Here is a 24,845-nt window from a genome sequence, read left to right as displayed (position 1 = left end):
TAAATTCCATCTTTTTGATCCTCACAACTCACAAGGAAACATACGATTTTTACTGATGCAGTGGGAACTGGATTCCACGTGGGACAGTATTTGTGTGAAATACCAGGCAGTGGCAGTTTACCAGGAAGAGCTAAAGAGACGTCACATGACAGATTCCCTCAGCCGCTGTCCTTTTTGGTAAAGTTTAGCCTACAAACTAAGAGAGCAAAGCGAAGGGCTTTCTGATTGCTACAAAAGATTTCCATTATAGCGGGTATGCTTGCTGCTAAGAAGAAAGAGTAGGGTCCAGTCCCCGTCTCTCAACTCAATTCTCCGCGCCCAACGACTCCTGGACTGAGGGAGGGTCCGGATGGGGCCGGGGGTCTTGGGGGAATGGCGGAACCGACGGGGAAGAAGGAAACCGCGGAGGCTAGGGCCGGGAAAGACAGCAGACGTCGGCCCATTCCAGTTTCCGGGTTTGCGTGCTGTCAGCCGCCTCGGTCACGTGACCGAGCCGCCACGTGACCGCGCCCGTGGGCTTAGCCGGGAAAGGGGGCGGTGGGGCAAGATGGCGGCGCACCTGTCCTACGGACGAGTGAACCTGAACGTGCTGCGCGAGGCGGTGCGTCGCGAGCTGCGCGAGTTCCTGGACAAGTGCGCGGGAAGCAAGGTGAGGGACGGGAAGGCGGCGACAGTGCTCTCCAGCCGCCAGTCCGGCCTGGTCTAATCCGGTGCCTGGCCGCCTGAGCTCCAGGTGTACGAGGTCCCGAGGAGGGGAACAAGTGGGACCAGTGAGGCGGGGAGAGGGACCTGACGATTGGTCCTGAGGCACACAGTCCACAGAGTCGGCGTGGCATAGCATTTGTTTTGTTGCAGCAGAGTAAGCCACTGTGGTATCGCAGTCCCTCGTGAACCACCTGTGTCAGGTGCCCTTCAGATCCAGAGGGGCAGGTCTGGTGCCCCCTGAGACCCGGACGCGTGAGGCGGGTCCGGCCCAAGGACGTAGATGGTCCATGCATTACAGCGATCATGCGTGTCGTTGCATATCGAACCATCGAAAGTCCCTGAAGCTCCAACATCTTAAAATCTGCTGCTCACACGGATTATGAAAGAAGTTTAGAGTTATTTGAGGTTTTAACGTGACCGTTCTGAGGATTGTTTCTCCTGTTAGACGTTTACCACCACTCAGCTCACAACTGAGTGAGAAATTGTAGATCAGAGGCTTGATTGGATTTCTTCTAAGCGGTGTCACCTTTCTCCTCTCCCCTTAGGATTTATCAGGCCCCCTTACGTAATTGGCAGTACAACTCCGAAAAGAAAACGAAAACTGGGGAATCTCAAGAATCAGTCGTAGAAAGAATAGAACCGCAGGAGATAGAGTGGGTACTAGCAGCCATGAGAGAAAAAAAAGCAGGCTAAGTCCTAGGTGCCCAGTTCAGGCTCAAGAAATGATACTGAAATCTGAATTAGATCATGGATTGGATCAATGTCAGTATCCTGGATGTAATATTGTACTCTGGTTTTGCAAAATGTTACCATTGGGGGAAACTGGGCAGAGCATACAAGGGCTCTCTGTATTATTTCTTACAAATAAATGTCAACCTACACTTATCTCAGTAAAAATTTCAGTTAAAAAAGAGAAGGGAGCACCTGGGTGGCTCAGTCAATTAAGCGTCAGACTCTCGATTTCTGCTCAGGTCATGATCTCAAGGTCATGGGATCGGGCTCAGTGTTGGGCTCCAAGTTGGGCTCCGCACTCAGCACGGCGTCTGCTTGAGATTCTCTCTCTCCTTCTCCCTCTGCCCCCCCTCGCTCCGTGCGCTCACTCACACTCTCTCTCTCTCTCTCCCAAATAAATAAATTTTTTTTTTTAAAGATTTTATTTATTTATTTGACAGAGAGAGGGAACACAAGCAGGGGGAGTGGGAGAGGGAGAAGCAGGCTTCCCGCTGAGCAGGGAGCCGGATGCGGGGCTCGATCCCAGGACCCGGGGATCACGACCTGAGCCGAAGGCAGACGCTTAAGGACTGAGCCACCCAGGCGCCCCCCAAATAAATAAATCTTTAAACAAAAAAAAACCCCCAAAAAATCAACAGTAGCATCACTTGTCCAGATGCTGGTTTTTCTTTAGACCTGTAAGATATGAATGTGGTTAGAGCCAATTAAAATTTTTGTTAATTCAGATTTTGAAGCAAATATTCCTACTACATATGACTGCTGTTTTCTGTGGGTGTTGTTGAAATTCCTGACATTAACCATAACGAGAGTATTTCTCCTCTCCTACAGGCAATAGTTTGGGACGAGTACCTCACAGGACCATTTGGCCTGATTGCACAATATTCATTACTGAAGGTAAATGAGCTATTTGGGTTTTGTTCAGGCATTAATAATTCTAAACTTCAGCAATAATAGGATTTTACATTTTCTCCCGAGTAATTGGCAAAGCTCTTTGGTCTTTATAGACAGTGATACTAATGCATGTCTAACATTCTTTATACAGTGGTCCATTGGCCAGTGATTTTATGCTGATCCTAATTCTAGGGAAATTACTAGCCTTGTATTATGTGACCATTACTTAGTGTCACTGACAATTCCTCGTGTGAGAGTCATTTGAATTCAGGTGCAGTAGCAGTGACTTAATCCTGAAACTTTGTCCTTTATACATCTGACTTTGGGGAAACTAAATTTTGCTAATCAAGTAATAATGTCATTTGGCTGGGAGTGTTAATGATGTCTGAATCTGGATAGGATAGGTGAAGTTCAGGGTTTTTGTTAACCTTTTGTGTATGTGTTTTCCTAGGAACATGAAGTGGAAAAAATGTTCACACTTAAAGGAAGTCGTTTGCCCACAGCTGATGTCAAGAATATTATCTTCTTTGTCAGACCCAGGCTAGAACTGATGGATATAATTGCCGAAAATGTGCTCAGGTATCTCTCAGAGCTTATGTTTGGTCCAAAAGAGGTTGGTCCTTCTCATGGTTTTAACGTCCTGAGCCTCTTATTGCAATTCCTCATCTTGCCAGTGCATGAAAAGGTGGTCTTTTAGAAAACAGGGCAGGCATGAAAGAACATAAGACGGCAGATGGGAAACTCGTGAAGTTGGTCAAACAGTTGGAGAAGGGGGGCAACATATAACCCCATTTTTCAGGACAGCTAAAATTGAGACCTATATCAATAGAAAGGACTCTGATTACAAAACCAAAACCCCTAATGGTTATTTTTCAATACTCTCAATATAGTGTGCTTGAATTTCAGAAGCAAAATAAGTATGAGCTGATTAAAATTTAATATAGCATCCAATCTGTAGAGGAAGTTCTCAGCCCCATCTGCATTCTGTGGTACAGTTGATTGATATGGCCCTTAAGATCTTAAAAGCATATGGGCTATTTTGGGAAGTCCACTGTCAAGGAGACTAGACCTGGGAGTCAAGAGTGATCTTTCATTTTCCTGTAAGACTGTGTCACTGCATTGGTGGGGTTAAAGAGTCATTTGTTTTCAGTAAGACACAGATATCCTGTTTCAATAAACCTGAGAGCTTTAAAGCCCCATAAACGGTTTAAGAGAAAGCTAGAAAATGCATCACGAAACACTGGCTGTGAATCAATGCCTCTTTCCTGTCACGGAAAAAGAGAGCAAAGGAGGAACTATGTAACAGTTGGAATCTGGAAGTCAATATGTGTATGTTTATCCGACCAGCATTTATTTAATGCTTGCTGTGTGCCAGGCCGCGGGCCAGGCGCTGGGAATAAAATAAGTGAAATAGGCTACGACTCGTAGGTGCTTGTAATCTAACAAATGTTACTTCATTTGCAGTGAAGACAGACGTGGTCCAGCAAGAGATTTCCACATTTTGTTTGTGCCGCGACGTAGTTTACTGTGCGAACAGCGGTTGAAGGATCTGGGTGTTCTGGGATCCTTTATTCATAGGGAGGAGTACAGCCTCGACCTCATTCCATTTGATGGGGATCTCTTATCCATGGAATCGGAGGGTGCATTCAAAGTAAGTTTGACATTCTTCTTTTTAATGTCAGACTTTGATTTTTGTCGTATTTGTGAGCATGGCAGTGTCAGCGATCCTGTTTTCATTTGCATTTCTGTGATTGCCGTGAAGCTGAGCCTCTTTCCATATGCTTATTGACATTTAAGATTTTTCTCTTCAGCACATCTTCAGCTTGTTCTTTTTTGTTGCCCATTCTTTCTTTTTAAGGGATTCTTTGTATATTCTGGACACGAGTCACTGTACTTATAGAAGCGGCAAGTACGTTCTCCCAATCTGTGATTTGTCTTTTCATTATGATATCTTTTATCCTGTAGACATTTCCCATCATAAAGTGCTTTATTTATTTATTTTTTTTAAAAGATTTTATTTGTTTATTTGACAGAGAGAGACACAGCGAGAGAGGGAACACAAGCAGGGGGAGTGGGAGAGGGAGAACAAGGCTTCCCGCTGAGCAGGGGGCCCGATGCGGGGCTCGATCCCAGGACCCTGGGATCACGACCTGAGCCGAAGGCAGATGCTTAACGACTGAGCCACCCAGGCGCCCTAAAGTGCTTTATTTTTGTAATAGCTTTATTGAGACATAATTCACATGCCATAAAATTTACCCTTTTACAGTGTGCAGTTCACTGGTTTCCAGTGTATTCAGAGTTGTGCGACCATTGCCACTGTCTCATTGTGGAACATTTTTCTCCTTTCAGAAAGAAACGCTCTGCCCATTAGCAGTCACCCCCTCTCTCCCTCCGCGGCTCCTGGCGTCACTAGCCTGTTGCCATCTGTACGGAGTTGCCTATTCTGGAGATTTCTTATCAATGAAATCATGTAACACGTGGTCTTTTGTGTCTGGCCTCTTTCTTAGCATCATGTTCTCGACGCTCATCCACGTTGTAGCAGATTATCAGTCCTTCATTCCTTTTTATTGTCAAACAGTATTCTGTTGTAATAATAGCCCACATTTTGTTTATCATTCATCTTTAGTGGACAGATGATGGTTTTTCATCTGTCGGCGATCATGATGCTGCGAACATTCTTACAAGGTTTTGTATGTACATGTGTTTTCATTTCTCTTACATATACCTTGAAGTAGAATTGCTGGGTCATACGGTAAAACTCTGTGTTTAACATTTGGAGGAGCTGACAGACCTTTCCACAGTGACTGCACCATTTTCTGCTCCTACCAGAGATAGATAAGGGTTCCAATCTTAAAATCTCACCAACACATTGTTATCTGTCTTCTTGAAGTTTGCCATCCTGGAAAGTGTGAAGCATTATCTCATTGTGGTTTTGATTTGCATTTCCATAGTGACCAATGATGTGCTTCTTGGCCATTTGTATGTCTTCCTTTAAAGAAATGTCTATTCTGATGTGTGGTGCATTTGTTAAAGTGGGGTAGTTTATCTTTTCATTAGAAGAGTTGTAAGAATTCTGGAATGTTCTGGATGCAAGTTCTTTATTGGATACATGATTTGCAAATATTTTATCCCATTCTGTGATTTTTTTTCACTTGGTAAAAGTGAAACACAGATTTTTTTTTTTCAACCCAGAATTTTTCATTTTAAAGTTCAGTTTAACTGTTTTTCCCTCTTGTTGCTTTTGCTTTTGGTGTTCCATCTAAGAAATCGTTGCCTAACCCAGAGTAATGGATTGACCCTTATGTTTTCTTCAAACAATTTTATGGTTTCAATCTTACATTTAGGTCTTTGAGCTATTTTAAGTTCACTTTTACCTGATGTGAGGTGGGGATCCAGCTTCGTTCATTTGCATGTGGCTGTCCATTTGTTCCAGTACCATTCACTGGAAGGTGGTACTTTCCTCATTGAATTGTCTTGGTGCCCTTGTTGAAAATCCGTCATCCATAAATGTAAATGTTTATTTCTGATGTCGCAATTCTGTTCCATTAGTCAATATGCCTGTCTTTATGCCAGCACCCTACTCTCTCAATTACTGTGGTTTTGTAGTAAGCTTTGACACTGAGAGGTAGGAGTCTTCCAAGTTAAAGTAGTTAAATATATCACTTTTATTCTTTTAGTTTGTGTTTTTTGAGTATTATTAAATCCCTCTACACCCTGAAGATATAGGAAATCTTATATTTTCCTTCAAAAGTCTTGGAAGTTTTGCTTTTTAAGAAAAAAAAAAAGGTCAGGTGTTTAGCTTGAATTGTGTATTTGTGTGGAGTGTGTGGTGTGAGGTAGAGGCTCATTTAATTTTTTCCAGATGGGTAGCCAGTTGTTCCAGCCCTGGTTTTCTCCACTGCTTATTTTCCACATATGTTTATAGCAAATGTGCACGCCTTTGTTCTCCAGAACTAAGAGTTTTCTTGCAAATGTAAGTTTATGTATTTGCTTTATTTACCATCTTTATTTCAAAGAACACTTTCTCTCATAAGAATATTACTTTATCTTTAATAAAATGATTTGAAAGTGTTTTTTTTTTTTTTTTTAAGATTATTTATTTATTTATTTTTTGACAGAGAGACAGAGAGGGAACACAAGTGGGGGGGAGTGGAAGAGGGAGAAGCAGGCTTCCCACCAAGCAGGGAGCCCGATGTGGGGCTCGATCCCAGGACCATGGGATCACGACCTGAGCCGAAGGCAGACGCTTAACGACTGAGCCACCCAGGTGCCCTTGAAAGTTTTTGAGAACGTTATCCTTGCACAATGATTTCTTTGAGTAAGAAAGGGTACAGAGTGAAAAGTAAGCCTCCCAGTGCTCAAACTGTCAATTCCCTGTCAGCAGCAATCACTATTACTAATTCTTTTTTTGATGCTTTATGTAGCTACAGCTCATAATATATATAAAATACCCTCCCCACTTTATACAAATGGTGGCATAAACCGTATAAGTTTGGTATCTTGCTTTCTTCTCTTAATAATATTATCTCAAGATCATTTTCTACCGTATGTGAAAATGCTTCTGTATTTTTGTTTGAAGCTGCATACTGTTGCATTGTTTGGAGCTACCATAATTTATCAAACCAGTCCCCTTCTGTAGGATATGCCAGCGTTTCTCATCTTGTGCTGTTGGAGGTGGTGAATAACCCTGTACGTAGGTCACTGTGCATGTGGGCCCTGTAACTGTAGACTTTTTTTTTTTTTAATTTTATTTATTTGAGAGAGAGAGTGAGAGAGAGAGAGCACAAGAAGGGGGGAGGGTCAGAGGGAGAAGCAGACTCCTCGCTGAGTGGGGAGCCCGATGCGGAACTCGATCCCGGTACTCCAGGATCGTGACCTGAGCCGAAGGCAGTCGCTTAACCGACTTGAGCCACTCAGGCATCCTGTAGACTGTTCTTTACTCTCTTTTGACATTTGTCTTTGGACTTTGCTTATGGTAGTTTTTGCCATGCGTGTTTTTCAGTGCACTCACATTTGTCCATATTTTCTTCCTTGATTCATGGGCTTGTGATGGAGACTAGAACTTTTGAGAACCTCTGGTGTTGTACAAAAAAATTATTTGAAACGTTTTCTTCCCCAGGACCTTGTTAACAGTGATCACCGCCTTAAAAGGGTTAACTTGAGGCAGTAGATCTCAGTGGCACTACTGACTAATTTGAATAATGAAGGCTCTTTTTCTGCCATGTTCCCTACTGGTTTGCTTATACGCTGAATCTCATCCAAAGATGGTATAGACTACCCCCCCGCCAACATTTAAATGAAAAATTTCAGACATACACAGAAGTTGAGAGTTTGACAGGGAACACCCATATACCCATCACCTAGATTCTGGAATTACCATTTTGCTATATCTATTTCATCGTATAGCTGTAATGGAATGCCCACATGTCATTAATTCGCGTCTCTGTAATTAATGTGAATTGGTAGCAGCTGAGGAAAACTTGTCCCAGCATGCCAGACCCTGTCCAGAGGAGAGATTTCCTGTTTGTTTTTCTGATGATTTGCAAAAAAAGGACAGAATTATTTTCTGCTGGGAATCTCAAGCTCTTGGTTTTGTAAGTTCACTTCAGATTCTGTTTAGAAATCAGAGATTTTGCCTGGGTGGTAAAGCTGAGAATTCCACCCAGGCGCCTCATTCAGCCCCAATTTCTGATGGAGTTGACGTAATTTTACATATTTATGTGATTTTAAACAATGAGCATAGTTTAGTGATTTTTGGCATCAGAAGGCACATGTAGATCTTTCTATGCTTTGGGGATGTGATTAAGATCTTCTCCATCATTGTTCTGTATAAAATGTGGGAATCAGAGTTCACCCTGTTGAATGCTCAGAAACAGTGATTAATGTATCATGCTCAGTAACAGTGATTAATGTATCACAGCCTTCATATGTACACGTAAAAATCAGTGTATATTAACCTGTTTCCTTTATAGAAACTGTTGGCTGTTCTATTGTGTAGGCATGTGGGATTTGGAGGTCAAAAAGTATTTAAATGTTAACAGTATTAGCATTTGTCCCTCCCAAATGTCTCCTGGCTTAAAATTCCACAAGTGCACAATAGAGTTGGGATATTAACACAAATTATCACTCCACCGACACTTACATTAGAGCAAAAAATTCAAGATTAATATCTGTTTTTAACTTTTAAATCTTTTTTAAAAGATAGCCTTATAAAAGGAATGTCTGGGGTGCCTGGATGGCTCCTTCGGTTGAGCATCCAACTCTTGATTTCAGCTCAGGTCATGATCTAAGGGTCATGAGATTGAGTCCCATGTCAGGCTCCATGCTCAGTGGGGAGTCTGCTGGAGATTCTCTCTCTTCCTCTCCCTCTGCCCCTTCTCCCATGCTCGCTCACTTTCTCTCTCTCTAAAATAAAAATAAGTAAATCTTAAAAAAAAAAGGAATGTCTATAGTAATACAACTTTTTAAATTAAAAATAATATGAATGCTGGGGCACCTTGCTGGCTCAGTCTGTAGAGCATGCAACTCTTGATCTCTCGGGGTTGTGGGTTTGAGTCCCATGTCAGGTATAGAGATTACTTAAAAATAGAATCTTTAAGGAACACCTGGCTGGCTCAGTCAGTTAAGTGTCTGCCTTCGGCTCAGGTGGTGATCTTGGGGTCCTGGGATTGAGCCCCACGTCAGGTTTCCTGCTCAGTGGGGGTCTGATTCTCCCTCTTCCTCTGCCCTCCCCCCCACTCATTCATGCTCTCTCTCTCTCTCTCAAATAAATAAAAATCTTAAATAATAATAATAATATGAATGCTATTTGGAGAGATGTTCCCTAATCTTTTTTTTCTTGAATTTTTATCTTACTTCTGCTCCAATCAGGAGTTTTAAGTAATTTTGCCAGAAAGTGTGTCTTCAGACATTTTTTTTTCACTTTTCCTATTCAGTGAAATATTAAAATACCCCAGACTTGGAAGAGCCATCATCTGGCAGGGCTTCCAGTGGTGACCAGATACTCCTCACAGTGTCTTCGGGGGACAGCCCTCCTTCCTCCCAGGGGCGGAGTGCTCGAGTGCTCCACTCTGTCTTCCCTAATCCCTTTGGTATCCTTTCCCTCCTGGCTTTGGAGACTAGACACATTGGGTGGGTGGGTGGAGAGCAGGTGTCTGGTGCGATATACCATTTTGACTTATTATTTCTTTTTGTGGGGAGGCAGAGGGAGAGGGAGAGAAAGAATCTTAAGCAGGCTCCACACCCATCACAGAGCCTAATGTGGGGCTCGATCTCACAACCCTGAGATCATGACCTGAGCCAAAATCCAGAGTCAGACACTTAACCGACTGAGCCACCCAGGCGCCTCATGTACCATTTGACTTATGAGGAGATAATGATTGTGAAAAATATACAAACAATTCCAAATAATAAAAGCTACCATTTATTAAGCACTTACTATATGTTTCGAGTGCTGGGATTTAATGTTTTACATGCATTTTCTTCATTTACTCCTTTTTTTTTTAATTTTTATTTTTTTTAAAGATTTTATTTATTTATTTGAGAGAGAGAGAATGAGAGAGAGCACATGAGAAGGGGGAGGGTCAGAGGGAGAAGCAGACTCCCCGCGGAGCAGGGAGCCCGATGTGGGACTCGATCCAGGGACTCCAGGATCATGACCCGAGCCGAAGGCAGTCGCTTTAACCAACTGAGCCACCCAGGCGCCCTCATTTACTCCTTACACCATGTGGAATGTACTCCCTTCTACAGATGAGTAAATTGAGGCACACAGAGGTTATGTAACTGGCCTAGGGAGCAGCTGGTAAGTGGCACAGAGGGGCTCAGATCAGGGCGACCTGAGTCAGTGTCAGAACTGAGCATTTCCCCTCTCGCTTCCCAACTGGCTTTGTGTGTATTTTGTTGGCCTTGACGAAATATACCTTATATATTTTATAAAGTAAAGTGTATTTTCTGAAAATGAGATCAGACTCTAAATTTCGTTCAGCTACCCCTTTTCACTCCTCAACATGTTAGGACCTTTGTTATCAGCATATATGAAAATCTCATGTTGTGAAAACTGCTAAGTATTCTGTTGTGTGGTCCTCTGGCACAAAGAATGTGTGCCTTTGTGGGTATTAGCATGTGGCCTTCCCAGAGTGCCCTCCCAAAGTCTGCACTCCCCACAGGGAGCGAGAGAACCCATTCTCATTGTCCGTCTTTGTTAATCAGTTTACTTGAGAGTCGATAAATAAGAATTGGTGTGGTTGGTGAATACTTTTCTTCCAGAAGGCTCTGCCAGGTGCTTCCACAGCTGCATTCCAGTAGCACAGCTGTTGGCCTTGTGTTCTTGACTGCCAAGTAGCAGCTTGACAAAACGGTCTTGTGTCCCCAGCTTTCCAGGCAAAGTGGGGGAAATAAGGGGAAAGTCCCAGCGCCAGACAGAGGCAGGTACCCAGCAAGCACCCAGTGACTGGGGCCTAACAGTAACCACCCTTTCTCCCCACAGGAGTGCTACCTGGAGAGTGACCAGACGAGCCTCTACCACGCAGCCAAGGGGCTCATGACTCTGCAGGCTCTGTATGGGACAATCCCCCAGATCTTTGGGAAAGGAGAGTGTGCCAGGGTAAGAAATGGTGCATGTTTCTGGAGTGAAGGAAGGGGTGCCCTGGTACCCAAAAGGGGAGCAATAGGAAGCTATTTACAAACAAGTACAGTCAATCCTATTTATGTGTGAATTCACCTAATTGCTGAAATGTACTTGTAACCCCAAATCGATACTTGCATTGCTTGCAGACATGTCAAGAGTGGCAAAAAATTTGAGCTGCCCACTGTGCGCGTTTCCAGCTGACGTCCAGTACAGCGATGCTCTGCCTTCTTGTTTGGGCTCTCAGGCGGTAAACAGGTGTCCTTTCTGCCACTATGTAGGGCCATGCACTACCTAACAGCGCGTTTTTTGCATTTTTGCGCTTTCTCTTGGTGATTTCACTGTTTCACGTGGCCCCAAGGGTGGTCCTGAAGCACTGCCTGTGTCCCTGAGCTCAGGAAGGTCGTGATGGGCCTTTCCGAGAGAACACCGTGTTGCCTCAGCTTCCCTCAGGCGTGAGTGATGGTGCTGTTGGCAGTGAGTTCATTGTGGGTCAATCAACAAGCTATAGGAAATCAAGTGTCTTTAAATAGAAACACGTAAAACAAGGTTACACGCTGATTAGTTGATAAAAACCTTGTGACCAGAGGCTCGCAGAAACCTAACCCTGTCTCTGCCCTACAGCAGTGACTGAGGACTTGCTGGGTCCGTGCTCATGGCCACTTTACAGGAGTCCCTCAAATAACGCGAACAGACTGCATCCGCCTTCTCATGCCTCGAAGAGCAGTGGCTGCCATCAGAGCACATGCGTGGTGGGAGTGGGTGGCCAACACAGACGCTTTTCTCTGACTGCTTATTTCTGATCAGTCTCACCCTTCCACAGTTTCTCTCCTTTTTAAATTTTTTTTTTTTAAAGATTTTATTTATTTATTTGAGAGAGAATGAGATAGAGAGAGCATGAGAGGGGGGAGGGTCAGAGGGAGAAGCAGACTCCCCGCTGAGCAAGGAGCCCGATGCGGGACTCGATCCTGGGACTCCAGGATCATGACCTGAGCCGAAGGCAGTCGCTTAACCAACTGAGCCACCCAGGCGCCCTCTCCTTTTTAAATTTTTTGATTGTCTTTCTGTTTTTAGCTACATTTTAAACTAGGCTACTTTCCCAGGAAAGTCCCACCTGATCCAATGTTTTTTTTCCAGCAAGTGGCCAATATGATGATCAGGATGAAGAGAGAGTTTACAGGAAGCCAAAATTCAATATTTCCTGTTTTTGATAATCTCTTGTTGCTCGATCGAAACGTGGACTTATTAACGCCTCTCGCCACTCAGCTTACATATGAAGGACTCATTGATGAAATTTATGGCATTCAGAACAGTAAGTAAAGTGACCTCTGTGTTTCCTGAAAGGTCATTGGATAGAAATCTCCAAAAGGTCTTTTTTTTTTTTTTTAGGAGATGCTTTCTTAAATTAGAGGATATTTGAGAAAATACAATACTGACTTTTGGCTTTCGGACACCAGATTAAACAAAATCCAAGCAAAAACTGCTGTTGTAGGTCCCACGAAAGCTGGCCGGATGCTTAGTGTGCAGGCCTCTGCTTGTCCCTGTGAGCAGTGGCCCTGGGTTAGATGTAGGTGGCATTGCGGTTTGGAGAATGCAGACCCTCGTGGCTGGCGGTTGTTGGGAAAGCTTGTTGGAGAGGTGGCATTTGCACTGGATTTGGGGAGGGGTAGATGTAGAGGGCCACAGCGAGTGGCAGGCCTCATCAGAGACACAGGGATGCTGCTGTGGACATTGCAGTGGGGCGTATCCAGGGAAGGGCCGACACTCGAGGTTGGAGACACAAGATGGAAGATGGGGGAGGCCTCCTAGCGTTTAGGTGTGACAGATCATTAGGTCAAAGTTCACAAACATGTTGGTTTGGTTTTGGCCCACACCATGCTTGTTTATTTCTGTCAGCATTTAAAATTTCAGAAATGTTTAATAATAGTCCTGATGTATTTCTTTATGATCAAAGCGTACTTTGATCGTGGAAAAATCAAAACCTTAGTATTATATGCCATTGTTTCCTAAAGCTAGCTTACTTCTCTCCTGAGTTGGAAAATCCTGTTTTGTGCCCGGCACTTTGATCCGTTCTTCCAGTAAAGGCACACAGGTGCTTGCTCCCTTCCACTGTCGTTCAGGTTATGTGAAATTACCTCCGGAGAAATTTGCACCGAAGAAGCAGGGCGATGCTGGGAAGGATCTCCCCACGGAAGCAAAGAAGCTTCAGCTGAATTCTGCAGAGGAGCTCTATGCTGAGATCCGAGACAAAAACTTCAACGCGGTGGGCTCCGTGCTTAGCAAGAAAGCAAAGGTCATCTCCGCAGCGTTTGAGGTGAGGCGCTTTGGCTGTGTCGTGCTGCAGCTCTGGGTCACAGGCTAGGAAGAGCCTCTGGGCTTCAGTGCAGGTGCACATTTCTCTCCTAACGTGCAGGGTTTCTTTTGGAGCTTGTTCCCAGGCCCCATGACAGAAGGTGTAAGTTGGCTCCTTTTTCTGCAGGGTGGCAGGAACAGTGTTTGCAGTTTACAGGTTTTCGTCAGAAATACTTGTGTTACCTTTTCCTTTTTCGTTATTTCCTACCTCACTCAAGAGGAAGCCGGCTGTACTATAAATAAAAGATCCTCTAGAATAGAACTTGCGGTTTTGGGTGAAAGCTCTAAGTTTAGGCGCTTCATTATCACCTCCTGCCTCCTCTTGCCTGGATGCTCGTTTACTCTTGGGTGAGCTCATTTTGGAAACAGGAAAATTCAGTAAGATGATAAACTCTGAATGTTTAGACTTTGGAAACGTAAACTGGGAGAATTTTTGAAAACGAATGTTGCACCGAGTATGTATTTCTAGATTTCATCTTTCTGAGGGATTATATTCATTCATTGATTTTCACATTTCTGAAGTTACATTTGGTTTACATGATTCAGTTTTGCAAAAAAAAAAATCCCATCACTAAGCGAGGTTCACTTTGTGGACAATATTCAAGATTGAGATTCAGCAGTAAGAATGCATTGTTGTTTTTTTTATTATAGAGGACACTTTTTGCTGTTTACATTTCCCTCTTAACATAATGTTTTTGTTTTTTATTCAGAAGTATTTGTGGGTAACCTAATAGTGCCCCCACAAATACTCAGATGCCCCCAAATACTAATTACGATAGGAACCCGGGCATAGGAGGAGAAAACCTCATATGTTTGCTCTCTGAAGAACTAACGCAGTAATCAGGCACCATGAACTCATCTTCTCTGTTTTTCTTGTAACGGCGGAGCTGGGTTTGGCCTGATTTATTTGTATTCCATTCTTTTTTCTACTTTGATATAAATTATACATCCTGTGAGCAACACACAGAGCAGAGCACTTAAAAATAAAATACCTTCGGGGCACCTGGGTGGCTCAGTCAGTTGAGCGTCTGCCTTCGGCTCAGATCGTGGTCCCGGAGTTCCGGGATCAAACCCCGCGCTGGGCTCCCGGCTCATTGGGGAGCCTGCTTCTCCCTCTCCCTCTGCCCCTCTGCCCTGCTCGTGCTCACTCTCGCTCTCTCTCAAATAAATAAATAATATCTTGAAAAAGAAGCAGAATAATTCTAAAAATAAATTAATAAATAAAATATCTCCCCTGCTTGATGGGTCTGCCATTTCCCCCATTTCAGGAAAGGCACAATGCTAAGACGGTTGGGGAGATCAAGCAGTTTGTTTCCCAGCTGCCCCACATGCAGGCAGCAAGAGGCTCACTTGCAAACCACACCTCGATTGCTGAGTTAATCAAAGATGTTACCAGTGAGTATCCTTTGGAGTGATGATTTTCATCGGGACTAACTTGCATGCATACTCTGATGCCAGGGTCACGGGCACCATGATACCTCCTTGGGAAAGACAGCTCTATTTGAACATTGTTTGTCATTCTGTGTTAATTAAGTGCATGCATGTTCATAGTTAAGTGTGTTTCATTTGTGGTTAACTCAGTTTTTCCCCGTTATTAATATAATCCTAAGACAAGATATTTGGAATAGTGATAAGAGAAAAAAAAACTCTTCTGTAAGTTTGCCACCATAATGAGGCTCTTTTTTTATCTAGTTTTTTCCCCTCTTATTAAGGGTTCATCAGAGCAATGTGATGTTTCTGCTTTTGTTTTTGTTTTTCCCTTGAAAACTTCCTGCAGAATTGGTAGAGAGATCATATGTTGAGTATTTTGAAAGAGCTCAGAAGATGTGTATTAAATCAAAGACGAATTTATTCATAAAACATGGGTGCCGTGTATTATGAAGTCTACTTTGAATCTGAAGTAAAACATGGTGTTGGAAAATCAGTCCTTTGTTTTCCTGTTAATAGGAAGCCGTTAAAATGGGGTTGAATTTGATGATGATAGTGAAGTGCTAGGGAGATTAGCTTTCCCTGGTACCAAGGCTAAATTCTTGGGATCTGTGTTGAGTCCTAAGGACAGCAAAGGGGTACAGTGGCCAGCTGCATGTCGATGTAATTTAGGAGCACAGGGTTGTAGGGTTTTCCATGTTTTAGAAGATTGTTTTCAGATGACAGTTTGAGCCTTTTGCTTGCTTGCGTTTTTGTGCGTCTTGTTTCTTAATTATCTTCTGTGTAGAAAAGCACACTGCTCAAATCAACATTTATTTAATTTCTAAGTTGCAAATTTGCTAATTACATTTTAGCTTCTGAAGACTTCTTTGATAAACTAACAGTGGAGCAGGAGTTTATGTCTGGAATAGACACTGATAAGGTATGTGAACAGTAAAACTAGCAAATCACTGGTGATTTGTCAAACGTCAGATTATAGCTAGAAAAGCAACCGTGTTGATTCCCATGCCTTGCCGAGGCATTTTTAAGAGCAAGTGCAAAATGTGGAAGTCCAGATTTCTCCAAGTCATGGGTCGTTAGCATTGCTCTCCAGCCCCTGAAACCAACCATCTTTAAGGCCTGTCGTAGATAAATGAAGATATTTGCTTTCTGAGGGACCTGCTCATATAATTCTTGTAAATATCCACCTCTATTAATACATTTAAAATTATGCAATTTCTGGAAATTCCTATTTTCTAGAAAATCTATTTCCCAAGAAAGTTCCTATTACTTTGCGGCCAATAAATCGCTTCTATTATTGAGACAGACATGGTCACAGATGCCCCAGACATTCAAGAACCTCTCAGAAGGCTGTCTGCTATGTTCAGACAGGCGGTTGCATTGTCTGAGTGTGTCCCCCACTTTGAAAAATAATCGTAAATACCAAGTTTGTTAGGCCCCCAAACTGGATGCTGGGATACATACCTATATATTTTGTTTCCAGGTCAATAGTTACATTGAAGACTGTATTGCCCAAAAGCACCCGCTGATCAAGGTGTTAAGGTTGGTTTGCCTCCAGTCCGTGTGCAATAGTGGACTCAAACAAAAAGTTCTGGATTATTACAAAAGAGAAATTCTCCAGGTCAGTAGATTTCAAATTACTAATTTACCAAAGGAGGAAACATCTTTTAAAAAAAGTACAGCTTAAAGCTCCTATTTTGGTGTATTGTTTCCACTGTCTTTTAAATTTTTTTAACACCTAGAGGGGGTTGTCCTTGGTATCCATCACTGTTACGGTGGTTGCATAATAATAGTTAATGTTTATTGAGCATTTACTATGTACCAGGCTCTAGTGAAAGAGCTTTAATGTATTCTTTTGTTTAATCCTCACTACAGCCCTGTGAATTAGATACTGTTATCATCCCTATTTTATGGATGAAAAAACTGAGGCACAAGGTCGTTTTGTAACTTGCCCCTGGTCACCTGGCTAGTGAGTGGCAGAGCCAGTGCCAAAACCCAGGGAACTGGGGTCTGGTGCCCTTGCTCTTAACCAGATTGCATTTGATGGAGGAAGGGACCTTTTTGCAAATTTTCTGATGATAATCCCTTAGCAGACGTACATAAATTAAGCTTGTTTTACTTCACGATTAGGAAAAGGCCACCATTATTTAAAAAATTCTCTCCTCTGTTTGAAAATGTCTCAGGTAGTATTTACTTGCTACCACCAGCCATAGTTAAGTACATTGTTATTAAAACTAAATGCTCAAATTTTTTTTTTGGTATTTTAAAAAAATTACATAGGTAACACATGCATTCTCATCGTATAAGATTCAAATAAGGCGAAGCATCTGGAGCAACATGTGATCCTTCCTGCACCTCACTCACACCCCCATCGCCCTCCCCAAATAGGACCAATGGCAACAGTTTGGTCTGCTTCCAGACTCCCTTGTTTGCATTTACAGACAAAGAATATTCACACTCACAGACTGTGGGGTAAGACTGGCTGGATCCATGTCCCAGCTCTGTTACTAAGTAGCTGTGTGACCTTGGGCAAGTTATTTAAACTTCTCTGTAAAATGGAGATAGTAATGCCACCTAGCACGCTGGGTTAGAATAAAGAGACTGAGTTAATGCACGTGTGACAGGCTTGCAACAGAACACTGCCCCCCCCCCCAGAAAGTGTTATGTAAGTGTTGGCTATTACTATTATTATTTACTGTATCTTTTTATTTTTATTTATTTTTTTAAAGATTTTTAAATATTTATTTGAGAGAGAGAGAGCACAAGCAGGGAGAGCGGCAGGCAGAGGAAAAGGGAGAAAAAGGCTCCCTGAGGAGCAGGGAGCCTGATGCGGGACTCGATCCCAGGACCCCAGGATCATGACCTGAGCCGAAGGCAGTTGCCCAACCAGCTGAGCCACCCAGGAGCCCCTACTGTATCTTTTTAAAAATAGAAATAAAATCCTACTGTATAAAGTATTCTATTACTATACTTTTTGTCCTTAAGAGTATATCCAGGGGCGCCTGGGTGGTGTAGCCGGTTGAGCATCCAGCTCTTGGTTTCAGCTCAGGGTGTGATCTCAGGTTCGTGAGATGGAGCCCCACGTGGGGCTCCATACTCAGTGGGGAGTCTGCTTGAGATGCTCCCTCTCCCTCTGCCGCTTCCCCTGCTCGCGTGCACACACACATACCCTCTCTCTCTTTCAGATAAATACTTAAAAAAAAAAAAAAGAATATATCCAGATCTTTCTTATCGGAATGTATAGATCTGCCTCATTCTTTTTTTTTAAGTATCAAATTATATCCCATATAAAATATATATTAATTTACTTGATGCTCATTTAAGTTGGGTCCATAAATTCTGACTTTAAAGTAAAAACTGTAGGGGAGCCTGGCTGGCTCAGTCTGTTAAGCAGCTGCCTTCAGCTCAGGTCATGATCCCAGGGTCCTGGAATTGAGCCCCACATCGGGCTTCTTGCTCAGGGGGGAGCCTGCTTCTCCCTCTGCCTCTCCCCCTGCTTGTGCTCTCTCTCTCTGACAAATAAATAAATAAAATCTTAAAAAAAAAAAAAAAAGTAAAAACTGTAAATCAGTCTTTGAAGCAGTGAGCTGGGTTAGTTGTAATGGGCAGGCAGGTCTCATCCTCCACGCTGCCCTGTGCCCCTAGACAGTCCTTCCGTGGATTTGGGTAACATGCCCCACAGTACATACTAAATCCATTTGTTGGAAGTGCTCTTTTTAGAAAGTGGCAGAAACTCTTTTCCTGATCTGACATCAATCCGAACGCCTTGTCTTACAGACATACGGCTATGAGCACATATTGACCTTGTACAACCTAGAGAAGGCTGGCCTGCTGAAACCACAGATGGGGGGCAGAAACAATTACCCAACAATCCGGAAAACGCTACGCCTCTGGATGGATGATGTGAACGAACAGGTGAGACACACCCCTCCACTTCAACTCAGTTTACCTACTGGTTAACGGTTTATCGTGGCCACCTAGGCTACTTGATTTATACATCCACCTTGCCCTTTCTAGAATGGTTTTCTAATGTTTTTTAGAAAGTAATGCATTCACGTATCATATCTGCCAGAATCCCAGCAGGGAACAAAGGGCGCTCTGATGCCGGGGAGTTTGAGGGGAGTTTCTTAAGATGTGGGCAGGGTGGGAGCCAGCAAAAGGCCTGCAGTGGGGATTCCTTACCAGCCTGGGCCCGAGGGCAAGGAGAGGGAACTGTTGCAGAAACCTGTTCCAGAACTTGAAGAGAAGAGCTGTGTGGAGAGGCCATCTGACAAGACGAGGGATGAGAGGCCTCTGGTGGAGAGACACAGCCAGTCTCCAGCAGTGTCACAGAGAGGAAGCTGGGGCTATAAACCCCTGACCTCACATGCTGCCCACTCTCCAGGTTCCATCTCGTGCCTCCCATTGGCCAAACCCAAAGAGGGCGTGGGAGCACATTGGCATAGAGCCTACAGGTTCGCCTCCTGGACACAGAGCACGGGGAGGGGGGCGGGGGTGGTGGTGAAGAATCTGGAAAATGTCCAGCACGTGTGGTAAAAATGTCGGCCATACAAAAATAAGGCAAACAGTGAAAAGTCAGGTTCCCTCCACATCTCAGCATGGTTTTCCCTCAGAAGGAACCACTGTAACCAGTTTTTTTAATCTATCCTTCCAGGAAGATTCTGTGAATCTGCAGACCTTTTAACATAAATGATGCATATTTTATACCATTGACTTCCAAAGTAGAGTGTACTTTGCCTTACATTTATTGTTGAGTCCAGTTTTTCTGAATTTCTTTTTCTTATTTTTTTTTTTAGACTTTCATAGGAACTTTATCAGGGTGCCTCCTGCAACAAAAGCTAATAATTAAAAAGTCTTCTCCACCAGTGGCAAAATTGGATTATCTTCCCCCCAGGGGTGGAATATAGAAACTCTTAATTTCTGTGTTGTACAGGGTAAACAGTATACTAGTTCTCTTCCCTGTTCTGACCTGCCTCTCCCCACCCACGCTAACCACCACTTAATACTATATCTTGAAGATCCCTCTGTGATCTACCTCATTCTTTTTTATAAGTTTTTTTTTTTAATTGCTACATAGTGGTTTTGCAGATAAACCTTAATTTATGATTAACAGATTTCTCTTGATAGAAATTCAGGTTGTTTCCAGTCTTTTGCTAGAACAGACAGAGTTGCAGCTAATACATCTGGGCTTTGGTCTATTCTGGTGGACAAGCCCCTCTGTAGGAGAAATGCCTGGAAGTAGAATGACTGAGTTCAAGGGATACGCACGTTGTTGCTCAGCTAGAGAGTGCCGGCTTTCCCTCCAAGAAGTTTCTTGCCAAAGCAAATAACAGCATTTCATAGTCAGTACCTAGAGATGCTTTGAGTGGCTTTTGCAAGATCTGAGTTGAAAGTGAACCTCAGGCAGCTAAGAATCAGGCCAAGCTGGGGTGGATTGGAGCAGGACGTTGCTGGAGTTTGTGTTTCTGCCTTCAAAGCCAAATCACATAATTTTGGGTTGCCCAAAAGGCCGCTGTTCAGTGGCTCTATGTCTCTGTATCTACACACTTTTCCCCCTTTAATTATTTAACAGAATCCCACGGACATATCGTATGTGTACAGTGGTTATGCCCCTCTCAGCGTGCGGCTGGCGCAGCTGCTCTCGCGGCCTGGCTGGCGCAGTATCGAGGAAGTTCTCCGCATACTCCCAGGGCCCCACTTTGAAGAACGGCAGCCGTTGCCCACGGGACTGCAAAAGAAACGTAAGTCAGTGGCCAGGATCTGTAGCAGTTACGCACTGCTGCTGTGGTTTTCGTGGACTGTGCAGTTGCTTTGTAAAGTACATTTGTAAGGTACGCAGGACTCAGAGTCCCGTACACCTCTTTTGTTAGTTGCCAGTGTGTAGTGTAAGCACTAGAACCCATCATTCCCTCAGGAGTAGCAGCTTTCAACCTCTGAGTTGAGATCAAAATCATGTTCCTGAGTTTCAAAGGAACTGTTTGTACCAAGACACAGTTAACTTTTTTTTCTTATATATGATGCCATGTTTGTTTGTTTTTAAGATTTATTTATTTATTTTAGAGAAAGAGTGAGAGTGAGCAGGGGGAGGGGCAGAGGGAGAGGGAGAATCTCAAGCAGACTCCCCACTGGGCTCAGAACCCAACTCAGGGCTCGATCCCAGGACCCTGAGATCATGACCTGAACTGAAGGCAGACACTTAACTGACTGAGCCACCCAGGCGCCCCAGTGATGCGGGGTTTTTTTTAAAGATTTATTTATTTTTAGAGAGAGAGAGGAAGAGAGCACACGTTCGAGAGTGAGTGGTGGGAGGGGCAGAGGGAAAGAATCTACAAGCAGACTCCTTGCTGAGCGCGGAGCCCAATGCCTGGGCTCGAACCCACGATCCATGAGATCGTAACCTGAGCTGAAACCAGGAGTTGGATGCCCAACCAACTGAGCCACCCACGTGCCCCCCATGATGTAGTTTTTTAAGACATGGGAGGAGAAGCACCCATAATAATTCTTAATTCTGAAATGTTTCCCTTTTAGGTCAACCAGGAGAAAACCGAGTCACTCTGATATTTTTCCTTGGGGGCGTAACCTTTGCTGAAATCGCGGCCTTGAGATTTCTCTCCCAGCTGGAAGATGGAGGTACAGAATATGTCATTGCCACCACTAAGCTAATGAATGGGGCCAGCTGGATAGAGTCTCTAATGGAAAAACCTTTCTAGGCTGATCAAAGTCGACTTGAACGAACTGCAAAATAAACTGCTCCTTTGGAGAAGCTGCCAAAAGGAAGTGAAACCCCACTGAAGAGTAACAGAAGAATACAGAATTTACTTCAGGGGTCAGCCTCTTCAATTACATTGTTTTCTCCTTTCTGCTTCTCTTTTGTGTTTCTAATTTCTTGAAGAAAAAGAATAGAAGAGAATCCACCTGGCTAACAGAAACACCAGTTGTTAATGTTCTAAGCTCAGGGTCTTCCTTAGAGACCTCTGGCAACGTATTAAGGATGGTGGGGATGGATAATCTTATACAGCTGCACAAATGAGGTCAGTTCTTAGGAAGGCAGAGACTGATGGGTAAAAATGAAAAGTGGGAAGTCTAACCCCTAATAAACAGTGCTTTCTTGAAGGCACATCATGCCTGGGGCAGGGGCTGGGTGTTGGGGCAAGAGCTGGTCCTGTCACTGAGTTGAGATTTCTTTTTCCTACAGAGTATGGCACATTATATTTGGTGTCCTCAGCCTCTGTCTTAGGTGATCACTAAGGCAAGTGTTGATTCCTTCTGCTTTCAATTCCTCTGCTTCTGTAAAGCAAGAGGGGTGGAAGGACTTCTTTCTCCAAATCAAAGTTCATCTGACCAGCTAAATTTCCATGGGTCTCATACTTATCAAGGGCTTTTTACATTGAGGAACGTGAGGATTGGGGAGCAGCTTCCTGAGAATTTTCTTAAACACTATTCAAAGACACTTTCTGAGCATACGTGCTGTTCACTCCACGACGTTTCCATGGCAGATGCCTCCACTGAGGCGTCGGTTTTCTTCCCCACCCATCATGGGCCCCAGCACCAGCTGGTCCCACCGTGAACAGCAATGACTCTTGCTTCTTCAGCATTTGGCGACACCACCTCCACAGTAACTGTCGCATGTACTTCTCCACACTCAGCCTCTTGTATTTGTTTTGCTTGGAAACATACTGCTCCATTGCAGTCCCTGGTCCGGTGACCTCAGCCTTCTCTGGGACAGCTCATCGATGGTCTTGGAGTCCAGCAGTTGCAGCTGCTCCTGCAGGAGACGGTTAGCCTGTGGGACAGAGGAGCAGGGTATTGGTCGAGAGTCTGGAAACCTGCGTGTGTTCCCTACCTCCCTCCTGCTTCATCCTAATATCTGGAAGTTAAATCCAAGAAGGGGACCAAATGGATGGCTTCGTAGCCCTTGCCCAAGATTCCCCTTTGTTGGGGGATCAAGGTCAGCATCCCTCCTCAGGGGAGGTGTGGCCTCTGTTGTTTATCAGTAACCACACGTTTTATTCTCATTTTGTTTCGTGAGTGAATTTCTGGTAGCACATTGCATGCTATGAGTGAAAGAGAAATTCTACAATCAAAAAAAGCTTTCTTTAAGAGTGAGGAGTAGAAGAGGTCATATTTAAGAGATCTGCTTCTCATGCATTCAATTTGGCCTTGACATTCAGTATTTGGAAAATGGTCTTTAAAAAAACTATGCCTATTTTAGAAAATCCTTTTTTAAATACTTGTTATCCCAGGGAGATTAGTTTATACCTTCCAGCCCCAGCTGTTGTCAGCCTCAGCCGCCTAGAGAATGAAATCCACCTTGTCCCTCAAATGTTTTTGGCTCATGGGATTCAATTCAAGTCTGGTCAGGTCTCCTTGGCTGGGGTTTTTGTCCTATGAACAGATACTCAGTTGTGTCTCACGTGTCTACATTCACTTGGGAATTTATACTTGCTTGCTCAGAGCATAGTTAGGTCAGCTCCTAAAATGCATTTAGCAGAAGACTTTAAAAACATCAATTGCTTCATTTGTATGCAAATAGAAAGTGGTGGATAATTATATATTATACGCCTTTGTGTAAGTTCACTTAATACTTGAAGCAGCCTTTGTCTCGAAGGAGTATGCCCTTACTGAGAAAGGGTATGTGAATGGTACATTTATTCCTAGAGAGGGCGGATTGTTTACATCATGTCTGGACTTTTGTCTAGTTAGGTAGACAGTTCTGCCACACCGGCAACTCCATAAAAAAGAAGTCTATGTAGATAAAGAAGTCTACATAGGCACTGTTCTGTGTCTTACTATACACTTTTGAATTTAGCCAACAGAGAAGTATTTGAATTGTAGTTTAACTGTAGAGCAAGAGAATACAGGCATACAGAGAGATATTGTGGCTTTGGTTCCAGACCACCCCGATAAAGTGAACGTTGCAATAAAGCGAGTCAAATGCATGTTTTGGTTTCCCAGTGCATATAAAAATTATGTTTACACTATCCTGTAGTCTCCTAAGTGTGCAATAGCATTGTGTCTAAAAAAATGTATATTCCTTAATTAAAGAATATGGTTAAAAAATGCTAACCATCACCTGAGCTTTCAGTGAATTATAATCACTGATCACAGACCACCATAATCAATATAATAATAATGAAAAAGTTTGAGATACGAGAATTACCAAAATGTGACAAAGTTAGCAAACGCTGTTGGGAAAACAGCGCTGACAGACTTGTTCAACACAGGGTTGCCACAAACCTTTAATCTGTAAAAACCGCACTATCTGCAAAGTGCAGTAAGATGAGGTGTGTCTATAATGGTTAAAAGGAGGAATATTAAAAGTAGCACATTTAATTCTTAAAGAGCACTGGGAAGGGATTGGGCACTCTAGCTCTGCCCTCACTAGAAATGGATTACAGTTAACCGTGACATGCTGGTCCTTCTCTTGTTTTCAGTTGTACGTTAAAGATTGGCCTGTCAGAAGTGTTTGTGTTCAGCAGAAATTCAAGAAGAAATACTTTAAAAAAAAAACAACTACCAAATGAACTGAGTGTCTAAAGCAGCTAGGAAGAGGGACTGTGGTAAGGATGGCAAGGCGTAGAAATGCAGCATCATGTAGAGTGAATCATGGAGAGACTGAATTGTACTCTAAAGCCAGATGTGTTATACAGTCATAGGCTTACTGACCTGCTACAGAAAATAGAGAATGCCTTTTTGTCAAAGGCAAATAATGTAAACTTTCTCAGTTGCTCTTACTTCTAAATGAACACCTGTGAATTTTAAGCCACATAATGTTTCTTAGCTTCAGTTACTGTGTGGTAACTAGAGCCTGCAGAGGCTGGAATACCTAACTGCCCTGAGACATCCATTTGAAGGACGTGGGAGTGGAAGCCGACCGAACTGAGCCTCTCTTCTTCATCTGTTGCTCTGGGGTGGGGTGAGGGTATAAATCTTAGGCATACTTTCTTTCCTGTGACTAGGCAGGACATAGAAGCCCTTCAGATGATCAATTCTCTGGGGGAGCAATTACTACTCACTGGCTTCCTGAGCAGCTTGATAATGTTCTGCTCCTGTTTTCAGCAGGGCTGTGGCCGGGGCAGTGATTTGATAATAACAGACCCTGATTAAATTAAGG

At 43.4% G+C, this 24,845-nt stretch overlaps 1 protein-coding gene across 3 annotated transcripts; it reads left to right on the top strand.

The window, feature by feature from the left end:
• Window positions 1-530: 530 nt before the first annotated feature.
• VPS33A (VPS33A core subunit of CORVET and HOPS complexes) lies at window positions 531-23,743 on the top strand. 3 transcript variants are annotated; one of them, XR_002480808.2, is made up of 14 exons: window positions 538-649; window positions 2,266-2,331; window positions 2,780-2,907; window positions 3,793-3,979; window positions 10,814-10,930; window positions 12,089-12,263; window positions 13,072-13,265; window positions 14,572-14,698; window positions 15,586-15,653; window positions 16,215-16,352; window positions 18,509-18,646; window positions 20,304-20,472; window positions 21,260-21,557; window positions 21,927-23,743. XR_002480808.2 is itself a non-coding variant. In XM_021698699.1 (13 exons), the coding sequence occupies exons 1-13, from the start codon at window positions 548-550 to the stop codon at window positions 21,439-21,441; spliced, it is 1,791 nt and encodes a 596-aa protein (XP_021554374.1). In that variant the 5' UTR covers window positions 531-547; the 3' UTR covers window positions 21,442-21,885. The 3 variants fall into 3 exon arrangements, 2 of the variants coding, with proteins under 2 accessions (XP_021554374.1, XP_044777237.1); XM_021698699.1 differs by lacking the exon at window positions 21,927-23,743 and having other exon boundaries at window positions 531-649; window positions 21,260-21,885; XM_044921302.1 differs by lacking the exons at window positions 13,072-13,265; window positions 14,572-14,698; window positions 21,927-23,743 and having other exon boundaries at window positions 21,260-21,885.
• Window positions 23,744-24,845: the final 1,102 nt, after the last annotated feature.

The sequence above is a fragment of the Neomonachus schauinslandi genome, chromosome 14, assembly GCF_002201575.2.
Source record: "Neomonachus schauinslandi chromosome 14, ASM220157v2, whole genome shotgun sequence".
In the NCBI taxonomy this organism is placed as follows: Eukaryota; Metazoa; Chordata; class Mammalia; order Carnivora; family Phocidae; genus Neomonachus; species Neomonachus schauinslandi.
This window is presented reverse-complemented; position numbering and strand designations above follow the sequence as displayed.